General features: G+C 38.9%; 6 protein-coding genes across 6 annotated transcripts; 2 read left to right on the forward strand and 4 right to left on the reverse strand.

Annotated features, from left to right (window-relative positions):
• Nucleotides 1–204: 204 nt before the first annotated feature.
• On the reverse strand, nucleotides 205–1,431 carry L201_004338 (uncharacterized protein; the record flags this gene model as incomplete). The annotated part of the gene is made up of 6 exons (XM_066220080.1): nucleotides 205–264; nucleotides 342–481; nucleotides 556–1,039; nucleotides 1,158–1,233; nucleotides 1,296–1,315; nucleotides 1,414–1,431. The coding sequence occupies 6 exons, from the start codon at nucleotides 1,429–1,431 to the stop codon at nucleotides 205–207; spliced, it is 798 nt and encodes a 265-aa protein (XP_066076177.1).
• A 232-nt stretch (nucleotides 1,432–1,663) lies between these two features.
• On the forward strand, nucleotides 1,664–4,167 carry L201_004339 (uncharacterized protein; the record flags this gene model as incomplete). Its single annotated transcript, XM_066220081.1, has 7 exons — nucleotides 1,664–2,257; nucleotides 2,386–2,620; nucleotides 2,732–3,287; nucleotides 3,346–3,371; nucleotides 3,442–3,805; nucleotides 3,885–4,035; nucleotides 4,102–4,167. The coding sequence occupies 7 exons, from the start codon at nucleotides 1,664–1,666 to the stop codon at nucleotides 4,165–4,167; spliced, it is 1,992 nt and encodes a 663-aa protein (XP_066076178.1).
• Nucleotides 4,168–4,328: 161 nt separating this feature from the next.
• Nucleotides 4,329–5,647, reverse strand: L201_004340 (uncharacterized protein; the record flags this gene model as incomplete). Its single annotated transcript, XM_066220082.1, has 2 exons — nucleotides 4,329–5,526; nucleotides 5,595–5,647. 2 exons carry the CDS (start codon nucleotides 5,645–5,647, stop codon nucleotides 4,329–4,331), a joined length of 1,251 nt encoding a protein of 416 aa, XP_066076179.1.
• An 813-nt stretch (nucleotides 5,648–6,460) lies between these two features.
• On the forward strand, nucleotides 6,461–10,137 carry L201_004341 (uncharacterized protein; the record flags this gene model as incomplete). Its single annotated transcript, XM_066220083.1, has 14 exons — nucleotides 6,461–6,571; nucleotides 6,700–6,799; nucleotides 6,880–7,271; nucleotides 7,333–7,432; nucleotides 7,482–7,563; nucleotides 7,619–7,682; nucleotides 7,737–8,083; nucleotides 8,146–8,344; nucleotides 8,410–8,678; nucleotides 8,736–8,828; nucleotides 8,884–9,224; nucleotides 9,289–9,704; nucleotides 9,791–9,964; nucleotides 10,042–10,137. 14 exons carry the CDS (start codon nucleotides 6,461–6,463, stop codon nucleotides 10,135–10,137), a joined length of 2,784 nt encoding a protein of 927 aa, XP_066076180.1.
• Nucleotides 10,138–10,370: 233 nt separating this feature from the next.
• Nucleotides 10,371–10,856, reverse strand: L201_004342 (uncharacterized protein; the record flags this gene model as incomplete). The annotated part of the gene is made up of 2 exons (XM_066220084.1): nucleotides 10,371–10,667; nucleotides 10,758–10,856. The coding sequence occupies 2 exons, from the start codon at nucleotides 10,854–10,856 to the stop codon at nucleotides 10,371–10,373; spliced, it is 396 nt and encodes a 131-aa protein (XP_066076181.1).
• A 1,020-nt stretch (nucleotides 10,857–11,876) lies between these two features.
• On the reverse strand, nucleotides 11,877–16,684 carry L201_004343 (uncharacterized protein; the record flags this gene model as incomplete). The annotated part of the gene is made up of 18 exons (XM_066220085.1): nucleotides 11,877–12,007; nucleotides 12,088–12,231; nucleotides 12,298–12,434; nucleotides 12,510–12,552; nucleotides 12,629–12,945; nucleotides 13,034–13,339; nucleotides 13,402–13,547; nucleotides 13,608–13,749; nucleotides 13,804–13,851; nucleotides 13,913–14,066; nucleotides 14,135–14,581; nucleotides 14,638–14,810; nucleotides 14,875–15,036; nucleotides 15,091–15,382; nucleotides 15,450–15,662; nucleotides 15,731–15,790; nucleotides 15,901–15,970; nucleotides 16,025–16,684. The coding sequence occupies 18 exons, from the start codon at nucleotides 16,682–16,684 to the stop codon at nucleotides 11,877–11,879; spliced, it is 3,645 nt and encodes a 1,214-aa protein (XP_066076182.1).
• Nucleotides 16,685–16,863: the final 179 nt, after the last annotated feature.

Consider the following 16,863-nt stretch of genomic DNA (forward strand, 5'->3'; position numbering starts at 1 on the left):
ATAGTTCAGAGGTTTTCCGCTATGTCGGAAAGGGTAAGACAATGTTCCTACTCAGACCTACGAACCTTGTCTGACTGATATCATATATAAGGTATGATACATGCTAAAACTACAATGTGATAATTTACATACACTATAATGGGAATATGAGATTCTGCTCTTCTATACTGATGATTATGATTTACATTGTAATGGATAAATGGACTATTTCAGACTTGTTTGTGCATTTCTTAGACTCAAATAAGCTTGATCACCACCTGGACCCTGTGACAGGACGATTCATAGTCAACCATTAGCTAAACTCTTATGGAGCAAGTCAACATCTATAAAAGCTGACTTACTAGTCCTCTGACAACATGCCATACATCTAATCCTTTATATCTAAGTTTAGTCCTTGGATCAGTATATGAAGCGTGTAATCCCGTTATATCACAATATTTCTTTGGAGGTAATAGAGAAGGTGGTGCAGTAGGTGTATGATCTATTCCACATTTAAGTTATTGTGAATCGGCTTAATTTCTCGTCTTACTCAATTCCGATAGATTGATAACTTACAAGTTATAATTTCTTTTCTTGGTTTTATATCATTTTCCTCTTGTACTGTTTCTTCATTATTTGGAGTATCAATTTCCATTTGATCAACTTCATTTTCTTGATTATCTTCATCTTGATTTGCAGGTGTAGTTGATCCAGATTCGGTTTCAGCAATATTATTGTTATTCAATGATTCCCTTTTTAATCTATATTTTATTAGATTCGCTATATTTCCTTTTTTCACTGGAGCTCCTCCATTCGAACTACTCTTCTTCTTCTTTGTTATATCTATGATTTCTCCTCTTGCTTTTGCTGCTGTATGTATAGCAGATAAAAATCCATCACCACCGCTTAATCTTTCTCTTTCTAAAGTTAATATCTGTTTAGCATTTTTCCTCACTACTGATGTTGATGTCGTAGCTGTTCTACTAGGTAATTTTGATACAAATGTAGTAGACTTGAATGGTCTTGGAGTATCGGCATACGATAATTTATCTGCTGGCGTCTATATTACAATCAAGTTCAAACCGACAATCAGTAATCATTATGTACCTGTTGGAGGTGGAACAATTTTATAGCTAGCATTAACTAGATGGTTATATTATCATGGGAGTCTGACTTACAGGTCCTTCATCTCCTGGTGCAGGTGTCGAAGTATTTGATTTTCTCGGTCCAAATCTATTAGGAAATTTAGGTGCCCTGTTTGGCGTCGTCAAATATGGACGTAACGTTCATTTCCGCTGTTAGCGCGTCTCACTTACATGATGATTGGTTTGACAGTCTATAAAATGATCTCCGGTTACCTTTAACGAGTAGTTTGAATGTGATCAAATATTAAATTCATTGCTAGAATCGTTGATTTCCCCTGTAAGAGACAACGGTTAATACTACTTGCATATCACTCGAAGTACTTTATCTCATCAAGATGAAACAATAGCATCGGAGAACGATCTGATCTCCGCGCTTCCTGTCTAGTAGATAGCCAGAACCATTCGTAGGAGTTGTAGCAAGTAGCACAGTGAAATCAGATAAATCAACACCGTATCTTACATTCAGTCAGAAATTTCATTCTATACCCAATACATATGGCCGACAGATCCAGGCAAAGTGAGAGCAAATAATTGGAAAAATGTCTTTGTACGGAGGTATCAAATTCGCTTCAAATGCAGCACCAGAAGAAGAAGATGAAGTGTCCGTCTCTCCACAAGCTTCTTCCTCAAAATCAACAAGTAGTCAAGCTGAAAATGGGTCTGCCTCTAAATTTGCTAGTACATCTTTAGAAACCAAAAAAGTACCAGCACCACAGAAATCTGGTGGAGAATGGTCAGCAGCATTAAAATTTGCACCAAGAGTAAAACAATCGAAACCTACGAATAACAATTCCTCATCACGTCCAATAGGATTTTCCACTATTACTAGTACAACAAGTTCAACCAATCCGTCAAGTTCACATTCACCTATACAACAAAATTCAGAATCTGGAATAACTCCTAAAAGCGATATAATACGTTCAGCTGAACCTACTATATCGACGAATAATGGTGGAGTCGGAGTTGGTTTAGGTACAGGTCCAATCGAAGATGAAGTCCAATTCGGACCTGATGGTTTACCTTTAGCTAAAGCTCCTGCTATGACTTTAGCACCCAAGTCAGGAGCAGGGACAGGAATGAAAGGAAAGAGGGGGAGAGAAAATGATGATAAGAAGAAGAAGAAAAAGAAGAAGGTGAGTGGGATCGTACCAATACTATTAATTTTATACCATACTCATATATGAAGTTTGGAGGTATATATAACGGATCATCAACGAGTTACTAATATCATTTTTGGATTTTTGTTTTGAATATTGAACAGAAGAAGAATAATTTCGGTCAACCTTTTATATCGAATTTTGATCCTGAAGAACAATATGATCCAAATAGACCAAATGATTTAGGTGAATATCAACAGTATCGAAAAAGATTAAGAGAAGAAAGAAGAATGAAACTCTTGGAAGAAAGAAGAAGAAAAGCTGAAGGTTTAGCTTTATCAAGTGGTGAAAGTAGTTATTATACTGATAGTGAAGATGAGGCTCCAGTTAGAAGGGATGGTAAGTTTCATTCCGTTATCTACTTTCTCTTCCGATGTCATTCTTTGCGATATCATTATTTGCAATATCAAAGAGAAAAGTTGACCTATATTATATAACTTAACGTTATAGCCCCTAAAATGTTTGCTCCACCTAAAATATATTCCGAATCAAGCTCCACCTCAACGCCAAACTTCCCTCCTCCGCCATCAATCACTAATCCGCCACCGCCTCAAACTATATCTGGAGACGATGCTTATGCTAGAAGAGCAGCAATGGGATCTTCAGGTGATGATGCCTATGCGAGACGAGTAGCGATGTCCCAACAGCCTGCAAGTGGAGATGATGCTTATGCTAGAAGAGTAGCAATGTCTCAGGGTGCACCACCTCCTTCCTTTGCTCCTTCCTCTTCATCTTCTCAACCGCCTCCCGCGCAACAAACTCCATCATACGATATCCCAGGTTTCACTTCTTCAATTCCTGCACAACCTCCTGCTCCTACTCCTGCTACAGCTCCTGTGCCAGTCGAAGCAGATAATACAGACTTCGCTAAAATGCTAGAAGATAGAAAGAAAGCTGCCGAAGCTATTGCAGCGAAATTTAAAGCTCTCACAGGAGGTTCTTCAGCCGCTGGTCCGTCCAATCCTCCAACTGTACCGACACCAACAGCACCAGTTGAGGAGGATAGGTAAGCCAATTCCTTTTCTTGTTCGCTATGTTTTGATAACAGCTAACTCCTTATCCAGTGGTACCGGTACATTTGCTGAGAAAAGTAAGCTGCGCTTTCATAATGAGGTAGATGGTATGATCCGTAGCTGACGCGTTATATTGATGTGCTATAGTGATGCGAAAATGGGGACATCAAGAAGGATCCACTTTGGGTATACGTAACGAAGGATTAATTCACGCTTTAACAGCAGAGCATGTAACAACACAACCTGTTTTAAAACCTGGGGAACAACTATCAAAAAGACAAATAGCTAAACAGAAAGCTGCATTGGCCAATGCCAAGAATAGAAAATGGGTACAAAATCTAAATTCAAGAGGTAAAATCATAAATCAAAATTTAGATTCAAAGTTAATGGATGAAAAAGAGAAAAAGGGTGAAGAAAGTAGAATTATCTGTTTAGTCGGTATAGTGTCTAGCGTGGATGAGATTGATGAAGATTTGAGTGATGAAATTGGTGAAGAATGTAGTAAATACGGGTAAGTCTGCTATCTCAGGTCTCAATCTGTCTACGAGAGGAAAATTCGGTTAGCTGATATGCGAACCGTGTTCACCCAGTATCGTCGAAAGAGTGGTATTACACATGGTAGAACCTCCTCCAGTGGAAACGTCAGAATGTTTGAGGATATTTGTAGTTTTCTCAGGTATGGCTGGTGCTTGGAGAGCCACAAAAGAATTAGATGGAAGGTTCTTCGGTGGAAAGAAAATCGTAAGTCAGGTTATAGCCTGTTTCCAATCACAAGAAAAGCTGATGTTTTGTCTTACCGCTTTACAGAGAGTCACATATTTCAATGAAGATAGATTTAATGGCGGAGACAGAGATGGCGAAATACTTGGATAATTCGCCACAAAATATGAACATCCACAAGTCTGTCCAACGATCAACCACAAATGTATGCATAATCGCTACATACTTCACGAGATACAATAAATGTCATGACATGCATAATGAAGGTTATTTTACTATATTACTTATTTCAACGAAAGGCGGTCTACAAGCAGTCAACTAGTTATAAGCGGCATCTTTTGCTGATCATAATCAGCTGATCTCTTTACTGCTATAGGACTATTACTAAATAACAAAGAAGCTTGATATGAACCTAATCTAATTATATTTTGAGCTTTTGTCCAGTTATTCGATTTATACGCTAGATCTTGGTTATGGTGATTGATCAAAGTGGATTGTGATGAGAATGACGTTGATGAGGAAGGATAATTACTTGAATAATCAAAATAAGTTTCGTCTGTCTCTCTTGGTTCTGATGATGATGAGAAATCAATCTTAACAGGCATACTCTCTCTTCTTCCTCCCATTGTTCCAATTGAAGGTGAGACGAGTAATTCTGTATCGTGTTCATTGGTATCAATAAACTTTACAGGGAAGTTGATTTTGGGTTGCGCTTGTTGTGAAGTGTTATTGGGGGATCTTGGGATAGATGATGATGATGATAAAGATAGCGAAGAAGTTGAAGACTTATTTGAAGTTAATGAGGTTGAATGTATAATGAAAGGATTTTTGGTCTTGTCGGCCGCGGCAGATAGTGGACAAAGTCTATGAGCTGGATGGTGAGATTGGCTTAACTGGAACTGAATCTTCTTAACCAAAGCGGATAACATCAGACTCCTCATATCTAAATCATCGTAACAAGATGATTTCGCATCATAGTCTGAGCTCGGTCGGTTGTAGCCTTTTAGCGCTTCAAGTAGTGTTATAAAATCTTCACAAACGATCTTGAACTGAGCTACGAGCTCTTCTTGCTTCAAGGAATCGTGATGTTGGTTAGTATTGCGAGTTTCCGCTACATAAATACCTACTCTTTGTAAGTTACTTATTAAAGGTGATAAATCTTTCAATAACTTTTCTTCACTTGGTAATTCATTCTTAGTAGGGAGATCGACCGGAGTTCTATCAGACACATCTGAACATCTCCTGACAGTCTCACTAGTATTTGGAGACTGACGAGCGTCAGTTTTATCATTCATGGAATCTAAATTGGTATATCTCCCCTTGCGCTTCAGCGTCAATTTTTTGGTTGACGAAGGCAGTAAAGACAATAACTTAGCGAATTTATTTGGGAGTTGTTTCGGCTCTGTCATCGGTGCATTTATGGCCTCTTCTGATGAGTTCACGGAAAGAGGTTTGGGATTGAGGAGTCTTGAGGAGAGTAAAGCGATATCCATTGATAAAATTTTTACCTCTCTACGGTGCAAATATACCTGGTCAGTGAATGGTAAAGGCTATTGTAATGCTACTAATTCGGGACTTACTGCAGATGTTGTGAAGCATCATTCCGGAATAAAATGTTGTTGTGGGAATGCATTGCGAGTTCTGTTCCGTTTCGAAGAATGGTGAATCGTTAAGTAGTCTTTCCGCGGTGATTTTTAGTTTTGACTTAAAGTATTTTTCAATGGTCTATTTTATCTTACTCTTCTTTTGGACTGGTTTTTCTCTATTGGTTTTCAATTTGTTTTTTTTTTTTTTTTTTTTTTTTTTTTACCTGGTTTGCTGTTTTTTTATGTTTGTTATTCTTAATGAAGTTTCTGTGAAGACTATATAACTTGTTATCCGTAAATTTACCTTATAAGTCGTTAGAACATCTGTAACGGTTCCTCGTATCTCCATATCTCGAACGGATATGTTAGACATCAAACGCCCAAAGGACGATATATCCGCAGATAATGAAAGGATTTCTCAAACTCTCCAGCCTAAGTGTTTCATACCTGACTATCAGCTACCAATAGAGTATGAGCTTGTTCCCCCTATCGCTCGGAACAGATAATTTGAATGCATAATATGTTCATGTTTATGGAGAGTGAATGATCACCATTGCATTGGTTTTGCCACTTTGAGCCAGAATTGCCACCTTCATTCCGATGGAATAAACCCCATTCCATGAACATCAACAAACGGAATCAATTCTTTAATTGTAATGATAATGATAATAATGCTCACGCGTGAAGGTCTTGCTGCCCATATATACAACTTAAAACGCGTCTATCTAGATAAATCAACAAAATATGTCAGTACCCTATCATTATCGTTATCAAGAACATTACTTCTTACCTTACATCATAATACTCACCCAGCCAAATCTATCTCAGGAGGGTGTACGAGGACAAAAGATCTCCCAGATATGTCATCGAGAGTTCCATCTGGATCTGGATCAACAGTACCTTTCACTCCGAAACCTAGAAAACGAACGAGCTCAAGTCGGTTTAGTATAAATGATAGGGAATTGAATCAGGTATGTCTCTGCCGGGCCAGTACTATATTCTTGCTCTTCTATATCTCACATGACAGCTCTATCACTGTGGACTCTCATCGTTATGATCTGCCTCTTCATCCAACATTGCTAATATATCCATAATTCAGTTCGTCGGAACTCTCGCTTCTGTCAGAAGAGTTAAACCAAATGCCATTTTAGAAGAATTAGAACAGAGTGGAGAAGGTAATCAGCTATTAGCTAGAGCAGGTCAGTTCTTTATGATCTTTGCATCATAGCTGGTGTTCACCAAGACTTCTCACGGATACTGACCTAACTCATATATGCAGATGGTTCATCACGAGAAAGGGATCAAGGCAGACGACCTTCATCATCCAGTCAGAGACCTTCCTCCTCTCGTAATCCAGAACGTATTCCATCATCCTCATCTCAACCACCTCGACCATCATCATCATCATCATCCTCTCGACATCGAGATACTCCTAGACCGTCATCATCCGCACGAACAACACCTATACCAATATCCACAAGTTCTAGACCAACACCAGAACAAGAGAGCAGGAGGAGGAATGGAAAGTTGCCTGAACGAATAACTGAACTATCGCTTGCAGACGGACCAAATGGGGCTGCTGAAGTGGAAGACGAAGGTGGAATGTTAGATGGAGTGCCATTGGAAATCCAGGAAGCTTGGATATGCGAAGATTTGCTCTTTGTGTTACAGGTAAGCTGGAAAATGTGTGTGTATATAACGGTACGTTGAGCTGATGATGCATCGGTCATAGGGTGTGGAAGGAAGTTTGATACGCTACGATGAGGATTACGATCCGTTAGACGAAGAACAGGCTTCAAAAGGTGCAAGGTGGAAAGTGAATCCTTCTTTAGGTATGCGCAAAAAACTGCCCCGCATGAAAATTGCTAACATTCTCGATAGATCCTTCTTTACTATCCCTTGTGGAAAGATTATTACCGCTAGCAACCTGTTACACAGCTGTCGAAGCCTCTATGGAATCTCAGTAAGCTGGCTGGATTTTATGTAATGAATAGGGTACAGCTGATAATTTGTATCAGTAATTCATCTGAGTATGGCATGGTCGCTCATGCCTTGATTAGTGGAATAAGGGCTATGCTTAAGGTTAGCTTTTCATAACAAGCCTTCTCATTAAGTTTGGCTGATCAATGTTCCCAGGAATATCGTGTTCTTACGGCTCAACTGGAATCTCTCTTTTTATCTTCACCAACCTTTACGCTCCAAACACTATATTTTCACTTACATCCAACATTACATACGATGTCTTTACTCGCTAGTTTATGCGCCGCATTAGAAAATGATGAAGCTAGTCAGGATAATTCGGATGTATCTGATGATGACGATGGATTAGGCGGTATGGCTGAAGAACTCGGTTTAGGTGGTGCAGGTCTGAAAGGATTGATGAAGAATTTGAAAGCTCAAGAAGGTTTGATAGGTGGAGGTGGGCCCGTACTAGGCGGAGAAGTATTAGGGATAATTTGTGAGAGAGAAGCAACGATGAGCGGGTCAGTTCGCTGCTCTTTTCAAGTGGAAGACGTCGAGCAGCAAGCTAACGATATATAATTAGTGATCCTACTGCATCAACGTTGCATTCGACATTACTGCTACATTCTACTCAACCGTATTGCAAGATGCTTGTAAGGTGGATCTCAACAGGTCATTTATCAGATCCTTTCGACGAGTTTATGGTTAAAGAAAGCGGACATATAACGAAGGGAGTGCTGGAAAGCGACTACACGGATGAATATTGGGAGAGGAGGTATACTGTAAGCGTACCTGCTTCTGTGATTGGAACGTGCAATAAGATAGCTGACAAAGCATCTCGGAACAGCTACGAGACGGATCATCCTTAACAGGCACAAAATCATCTGCGGGAAAATCTCGGTCAGCACTTGGTGCAGCTGCACCACCGCCTAGATCAGGTACAAATCGTCTACCAGGCGGAGCCTGCATACCTGTTTTCTTACAGCCGTGGAAACACAAGATACTGCTTGCAGGAAAATACCTGAACGTCATCAAAGAATGTGGTATAGAGGTCAAGAAGCCAAACGAAGTGGGACAGGAAGAAGGAGATGGAATGGTTGTTATGAATGAACCAAAGTAAGCTGTCTCGTTGCTGCAGAGTGAGCCGTTTTGATAGCTGATATTATCATATAGATTCTACAAGCGCATAGAGGATGCATATATCTACGCCAATAAGACGCTTTTAAAGTTAATGGTGGAAGAACAGCAACTGATACCGCATTTACGGTAGGTCAGCTTAGTTCTGCAAAATTGATGCAAGACTAATTTGATTCACCTTCAGCTCGATGAAACACTTCTTCTTTCTCGACCAATCTGACTTCCTTACCAATTTCCTTGATCTCGCTGCATCCGAACTCCGTAAACCTGCCAAAGCGACTTCTTTGGTCAAACTACAATCGTTGTTGGATCTAGCCGTTCGAAATCCTGCTAGTTCCAGCTCAAACGATCCCTATAAAGATGACCTCAAGGTCGTCATGCAATCACAAGGGCTTTACGAATGGTTGTTGAAGATTGTCAGCAAGACTGGTAGCTTGACTGAAGATGGTGAATTAGATTTCGCAATGGGAGATGGGCACGACGATGATGGTGGCAGGAGATCTGAAAAGGAGAGAACACTGCTAGGTAAGTTTGCCAGGTGATGAATGATATCATCTGTGAAGCGACAGCTAACCAAGCTTATTGTTAGCAATCGATGCATTATCATTTGATTATTCAGTGAAATTCCCATTATCACTGGTCATTTCGCGAAAGACTATAACGCGATATCAATTGATATTCAGATTTTTATTACATTTACATCATTTAGAATCAGCTTTATCAAATATGTGGTTAGAACAGAAAACTAATTCATGGAAACAAAATTGTCAAAATGAAGATATGGAGAAATGGAAATCCCGTATATTTTCATTGAGATCAAGAATGTTAATTTTTATCAGACAGGTTTTAGCTTTCGTTACAGGTGAAGTTTTAGAACCAAATTGGAAATTATTAGAATCTAAATTAGTCAAAGTTCAAACTGTTGATCAACTCTTGAAAGATCATGTTGATTTTTTAGATACTTGTTTAAAACAATGTATGTTGACTACATCAAAATTGTTAAGTGTAAGTACAATTCTCGTTCTCATCCAGGTGCTAGTCCGATATCAGTGAATCCCAAAAGCTAATAATTACACAAAATAAACAAATAGATTTACGCAAAATTAATGACTACAATATCAGTTTTTGTGTCATATCAATCTTCCTTGAATACAGCTTTGAATAAATTTTTAGCGGATCCGATATCTGAATCAGAACCGACGAAAGCAAATTCAAGATGGACAGCTTTGAATAAATTTGAAATCAATTTCAATCATCATACGAAAGTGAGTGTCATCCATATGTTTTGAATATGCTGAAGGCTTAATTATCTGATCATATGGAACTGAATTTACTGTTATAGCTTCATCTGGACGCTGTCACATATAATGCAGGCTCAGAGAACGTAGCCTTGTTAGCTTTAGTAACTAGATTGCATCAAACTACTTTAAGGATATAATCATGTATAATCTGATTTATAACTTTTGCATATGTCTTTAATTAGTAGTGAACAGACAGTTTTTTTTCGCAATATTTCGGAGCATGTCAATGCAGAATGATTCGCTTATGTACCTCCGGAATTAACGAGAGTAATTATAACATTCCATATATGCAATATAAAGACATAATTCAGAATGACTTAGAAACCAGCTAAATTCATTCCTACTAAGCCTAATCCGAATCATATCCAATTTAGTTCAAATCATCTAAACAACCTGTTGTACCTTCTTCTACAATCCAATTTAATGTAGTAGCTTCATTACCCTTTGAATCTACAACTTTCAAAGTTATATTTGATCCAGGTTTAATATCAGTCATCCAAGTTGCTTTGGTTTCTGTGACTATTATCATTTCTTCTTCTTCTTCTTCTACTATTTGATTTTCAGAATCAGTAGAAGAGGTAAGGGGATGCTGAATTAGAGAAAGAATATAAGGGGATGATGTTGGTGTCCAATTAAATGTTGATGGTATACATGATCTCAAAGTAGACTAATAAGAAAATGAGGAGGGAGGTGTTTCGTTTCAGTGATATTTCCTTATTATAAAAAGGGAGACATAGTAGGAATGAACGAAACTTACAGGTCCGGAGATACTTAAACTTTGTCCTATCTCAGAAGATGAAGATGAAGATTTGAGAGAAGATTGGATTTGAGCAGCTAATAATACTGGAATTCTCATTTTCGGTTATGTGATGTAGATGTAGATAGGTTGAATGTAAAGGTTGATTGTCTAAAAGGTAGTTCGTAAAGTTTATTTCGTATCCTGAATTTTGAAGGATGGAAAAAGATGTGATGTAGATGTATAGATATTTATCGGTCCAGCCAATATATACTTCTAAGTGTTATGAATGAGCAGATCAGACTACTTAGTCTATGAGGTAATAAGGGATGATTGAAACTTGTTTAATGAAGGTCACAGACCACAGATCATTGAAAGTTTAGTATGTTTGATGAAGAAACTAGAGAGTTATGATATTTGATGGAAGGGAAGAGGTGGATGTCAGAACCAGTCTGTAGCTTTGAATGAGATCGATTTAGGTGAGAATGAAGTGGTAAGTAAGGTGTATATGGAGTGAGATATAAGCAATGAAGAAAGGGAATGAAATCCATTTGTCTTTATATAGGATTTATAAAGCTTTTCTCAAAGCTCCATTCATGAACATCAGCCAGTTCAAGATTCCATATTCTTCTTCCGACGCGTTGAAATCGATTGAAAGGAATGATATTCAGGGTCGAGAATTAAAGTTGCATTTAGCACAGGAATCTTCGAGGGGTTATATGCCGAAATAGGAAATAATTAAACTGTGGTAGGAATATTCCAAGGAAAGAGGAACGGGATGAAGGGTTAAAAGCACCAAAGATAAGAAAATAAGATCACGTCTATCATTCATGGGGAAAATGAATCACTTTACCCGCTCAGCGTAACAGGTGAATCGCGGATCAAGTAACGATCAATCCCCTGCTATCAACGGAAGCTGAAGCCAAAATGATAGCAAAATGATAGCTTGTAAGAAGATACCATAGACAAGTTGACACTAGATATCAAGCGACTGACAATAACTATGCTGTATTATACGGATGTGCAACTTATACATGCAATGAATATGGTAGAAATACAAAATGTGGAGTTCGGATGGAGTAACACTAATTCAATTCGCTATAGCCTTCCAATGCGAATCCTTACTAGCCTTGAATTCCACTAATACACCTCATCATCACTGTCATCCTCATCCAACCCGAAAATCTTCTTAAAATCAGCCAGACTTGCACCTTTATCTTTAGCTGCTCCACCAGCTAAAGAAGCATTGACTAAAGCAGTCTTCGATCGTTCTACGGCACACAACGCATCATGTTAGACGTGGAAATATGATACTTTCGATCTTGATCGCAGAAATTTCATTTTGACTTACGAATTTTCATAATTCTTTTTTCTACAGTGCCTTTGATGATATATCTAGTAACGTAAACATGTTTATCTTGTCCTAATCTATGAACTCTATCAATAGCTTGTTGTTCAATCGCTTCATTCCACCATGTATCCATCATGAATACATCTAAAAAAGTGTATTGTCCAGAATGATCAGCACTCCTTTGAAATTATTTGTCTTGACTGGACTTACGATTGGCCATGGTCAGATTCAGTCCAACACCACCTGCTTTCAAGGAAATCAACAGTACCAGAGGTTCGTTGATCTTTTTACCAAATTCTTCGATTGTAGTTGCTCTCTGAGCTTGTGACATAGATCCATCGAATCGACTGGAAAAGGCATATTCACAATCAGCTCGAGATGCGATATATAGCCCTGGCATATTGTGGTCAAGTCGTACTTACAGCCATCTTATACCTTCTCTAGTCAAAGTGGTTTCAATTAGATCTGTTCCCCAAAATCGAGATAAATCAGCTACTTTATCTCTCATATTGGTCATGCGGCGGTATATATCAAGACATACCTAAGAAAGAAGTAAATTGACTAAAAACCAAAGATTTCACTTGGGGATCTTCTTGTCTAATTGAATCTAATTTTCTAACTAAAGCTCTTAATTTCGTACTTTGTACTAAATCCACTTTACCGATTGTTACATCTGTTTCACCTTCTCCATTAGATCCATCAATATGTTTACCTGTAATTGGATTGACTCTTTTACGTTTACGTTGAATTGATCTTAAATCACTTAATTTGATAGGTCCTTTTGAACATGATGGACACACTGCAGGTTTATTTTGATCTTCACATGTTCCAATCCAGTCCACTATGCAATCTTGGCAGCTAAGAAAGAGTGACAAAAAGTCAGTTCACGTCGACCTAATCGTGTTGTCACCATATATGATTTCATCGGAGGGATTCGAAAACTCACCATCGATGATAACAAGGTAACAGAACTTCATCAAACATTTCATTTGAGCAAATATCACAAATTGGTGTAGTTTCTTGTTCACCTAATTCTTTCAATACTTTCGCTGCATAAGCATGGTCAATCTCATCATCACCATTTCCATTTGACGTAGAATAAGATTTAGCTCCTCCAGCATACATAGCAATTAAATCTTTTAGATTTCCTTTTTCGTCTCCGGTTTCGGCATCAAGAAGCTTTTCAGTAGTTTCATCATCTTCAGTAGCTTTCCCTAATACGAGTAAAGGATGATCCACACATTGACGCAATCTACACTCTAGCGTCAGCTACGACCAATTGCGACCTGACCTGACCTGCAATGATCAACTCACTTCATAAGCATCGCCAAAATAGAAGTATAGTTAGACATTGCTCTTCCTTCAGCGTCAAGCTGAATAAATCGTCTCTTAGCTCTATCTTCAAGGTGTTTATAAATCTGTCTTTCAGGCCTTGAAAAGTCGAGTACTTGTATATCGACCTGTCAACAGAGTCAGATATGCTTGATCTCGTCGCAACGAATAAGAACCGGGTTGCTTACAGTCTTGGGTGGCAGATCCACAATCAATTTACCATCTTTATCTCTCATAGTCTTTTCTCGTCGAAGTAAGCAAGACTCTAAGATATATTGCACTACGTTCAAGGCTTTCGGATCTTGATTTAAGAATGGAATGGTAACGAAACTATCAGAGAAATCGTGAGCGTCTATAGCCTCCATCACATTCATGGTAGCTTACCTTCTGAAGAAAGAGTAATGTCCCCAAGGCTCAAGGCGTAAGAAATGTCTGATATATGGTCAGCTACAGCATCCCGCCATGTAAACGAAAAGAGCTTAATGTAGCTTACAGTAGAGAATATAGATCATCCAGCCGATTGACAATAGGCGTACCCGTCAAGGCCCATCTTCTTTGTCCTTTCAAGTCATAACAAGCTTTTGAAACTAATGCTGTTCGATTTTTAATATTGTGCGCTTCATCCAATACAATCCGCAAAAATTCGTCTGATAACATATATCAGCTGTTTACATCCGGAGTAGCATCATGCAAGGACGTGTTAGCTGGAACTTACGATCATATAGATTACCACCCTCATAAGTAGGTTTGTCTTTATTCTTTTTCCATTTTTGATATTCACTAGCCAAAGTACCATACGAAGTTATGATGACATCTACTTTCTTCTTACCCTCTTGTGCTAACAACCTTTCTATATCCGTTCTATCGTTACCATACCACATGAAAGACGTTATGGTTCCTTTTTCTGACATTTTACCTAATTCATCATGCCATTGGGAAGCTAATGATACGGGACATACTACCAAGGTACCTCTTGGTACATTCACTGGTTTAGGTACAGTTGGTATAGCTCTCCATTGATTCGATAATGTAACTTGCTTGAACTTTGGTCTTTTGGAAGCTGGTTCTTCATCAGTTTCATTTGTGGGTGGTGGTGTTGAAGAGATATCCGCATCAACATTGTTGTGGATCAGCGAAGCCATCATACAAGTCTTACCCATACCTGCAAGTAGAAGTAACGCTTAGCTGCCATGCCTCCTGCAGTATAGACCAACTCACCCATAGCATCCGCCAAGATACCACCTTTAGCCCTGGTATTCGATGTTGGAAATGTCAAGCTCAATTCTCCACTATACGGGTTCCAGTAGAATTTCCGACTTGGATCGACGAAATCGTCCTCGTCTTCGATTTCAATAGGCTGTCCCTCAGCCTGTTCTTTCTTGAATGCATACCTGCAGATGACCAAGTTAGTCTCTATAGGGATCTATAGGCAATGTTTGAAACATCACAACTCACTCTTCCCATAAGGGATGTAAAGTCTGGTTATCCCTGATACTCTCATCACCTTTCTCCCTAGCACTCATCCACGTTAATGCTTGTTTCTGATACGGTCGAAGTGTATATAAGAAGGTGTCCGGTGGGTCTGTCTCTTCCAGACGATTATCCCCTTGTTGAGCTCTATGATACATGACGGTCAGGAATCCGAACGTGTATCACCTTACAGCCACTCACTTTCGATATATACTATCAATCTCGTTCAATTGCTTATCATCCAGTTTCTCAGCTTCATCACCACTGTCCTCATCACCTTCATCTTCTTCACCATCACTATTGACTGCTGATATTTTACCTTTACTCTTTTCACCTGCTGAAGCATTACTTCCTTTTGATGGACTTGGACTACGCTTAGGTTTTGGTGAATCAGCAAAGTGTTGCAAGGAAGTTTCGTTGATCACCGCTGCTCCATTCTTCTTTTGAGCTAACAGCAGTGCATTGGAACGCAAAGGTTTTACACCGATACGACCTGAAAATGATATTGATAAGCCGAATACTTCATTGATGGATAAAACAATCGAAAATGCACGACTTACTGAACAAAGCACCTAAAGCATCCTTCCTCTTTCTCATAGCTTCTTCCTCCGTAGTTTCTTTTTGCTCTTGCCAGAATGTCCCTTCTTCCTTTCGTCCATCCGTCTCAACCTTCTCAAACGCTTTGCGTGCTAGAAATACTTTGACGTTAAGCAAGATTGTACTTCCGGTTGACAGACTCGGAGGACAGTCTATGACATGCCCAGTCAAAGTAACTGAATTGTGGGGTCAGCGTTGTTTGAACAGCAGTGGTAACCAAATAAACAGGAAAGATGAGACTTACTAATTCCTGTGTCTAGTAGATGGGTCAAAAAGCCCGCTTCTTGCACCGATAACCTTCCCACTAAAATACCATGAGCTTTCTTATCTACGCATCAATCTCATCAACTTACCCTCTGTGAAGCCATATTGTCAGCTGTCACTCCTGGCGTTTGCCTAATCAAAGCAGCTTACCGAATCCACGATCATTTCTGAATCTGATTATCGAGTCGACTACAGGTTTAGCCGTTGGTTTTTTCGGCGGCTTCAAAGAGTTATGTCAGTCAATTACTGTTTCCTAGACACCTATACAACTCACAGCTGTTGCAGCCTTTTTACCCATCATAGAACCTAAAGTAACTTGTTTCCCACCTATAGGTTTTGCCTTTGCACCTACAACTTTCCCATTTACTAATCTTGCTGGACCGGATCTATCTTGACTTTTCAACGGTGTATTTGTTGATTTATTATCGTCATCTTGATTTTTAGGTTTTGGCCTTTCAAAAATAACTTTACTTCCAGGAGAACAATATCCTTTTCCTTTGGATAAACTCCATCCTTCACAAACGAATTCACCTAAATAACCTCCTTCAAAGTTCGCTGGTATAGATGATGCGGGTGGTGTTCTTGATCTTGATCTAGATCTAGATAAATTCCTTTTGATCTTTGATGGTCCAGCTATAGAAGCTGTACTTGAAAAAGGTTTTGTGTCATTATCTATTGGTATTATATCATCACTGTTTTGTGAACCGAAAATTTCGATTACTCCATCTCCATCTGATTTTTGAGATTGTTTACCATTTATTGTTCTGGATCGTGTCGAAGTCGATGTCGAAGGTGTCGCAATAGCTGATGATGAAGGTCCAGCTAATGTACCGGAAGCAGCGACAACATCTTCCTCCTCTTCAGAATCAGAAACCGGGAAGAAGAGATCGGGTGAAGATCGTTTAGATGTTATCGGTGGTGAATCGTCCTCCATTTTCGAATCCTGAATCGCAAATATCCTATTGATATGCGATAAGGATGATTATTTTCCTCCTTTTTGAGCTTTTGTAATTGTAAAGATTAGATAATGAGCATAATTAAAGGTGGCCAACAGGAATAGAAATAGGTATGATGCAACGTACGAGTACAGTATAAACGCGTCAATTCATGTTC

Source organism: Kwoniella dendrophila, chromosome 5 (assembly GCF_036810415.1).
Source record: "Kwoniella dendrophila CBS 6074 chromosome 5, complete sequence".
Lineage (NCBI taxonomy): Eukaryota > Fungi > Basidiomycota > Tremellomycetes > Tremellales > Cryptococcaceae > Kwoniella > Kwoniella dendrophila.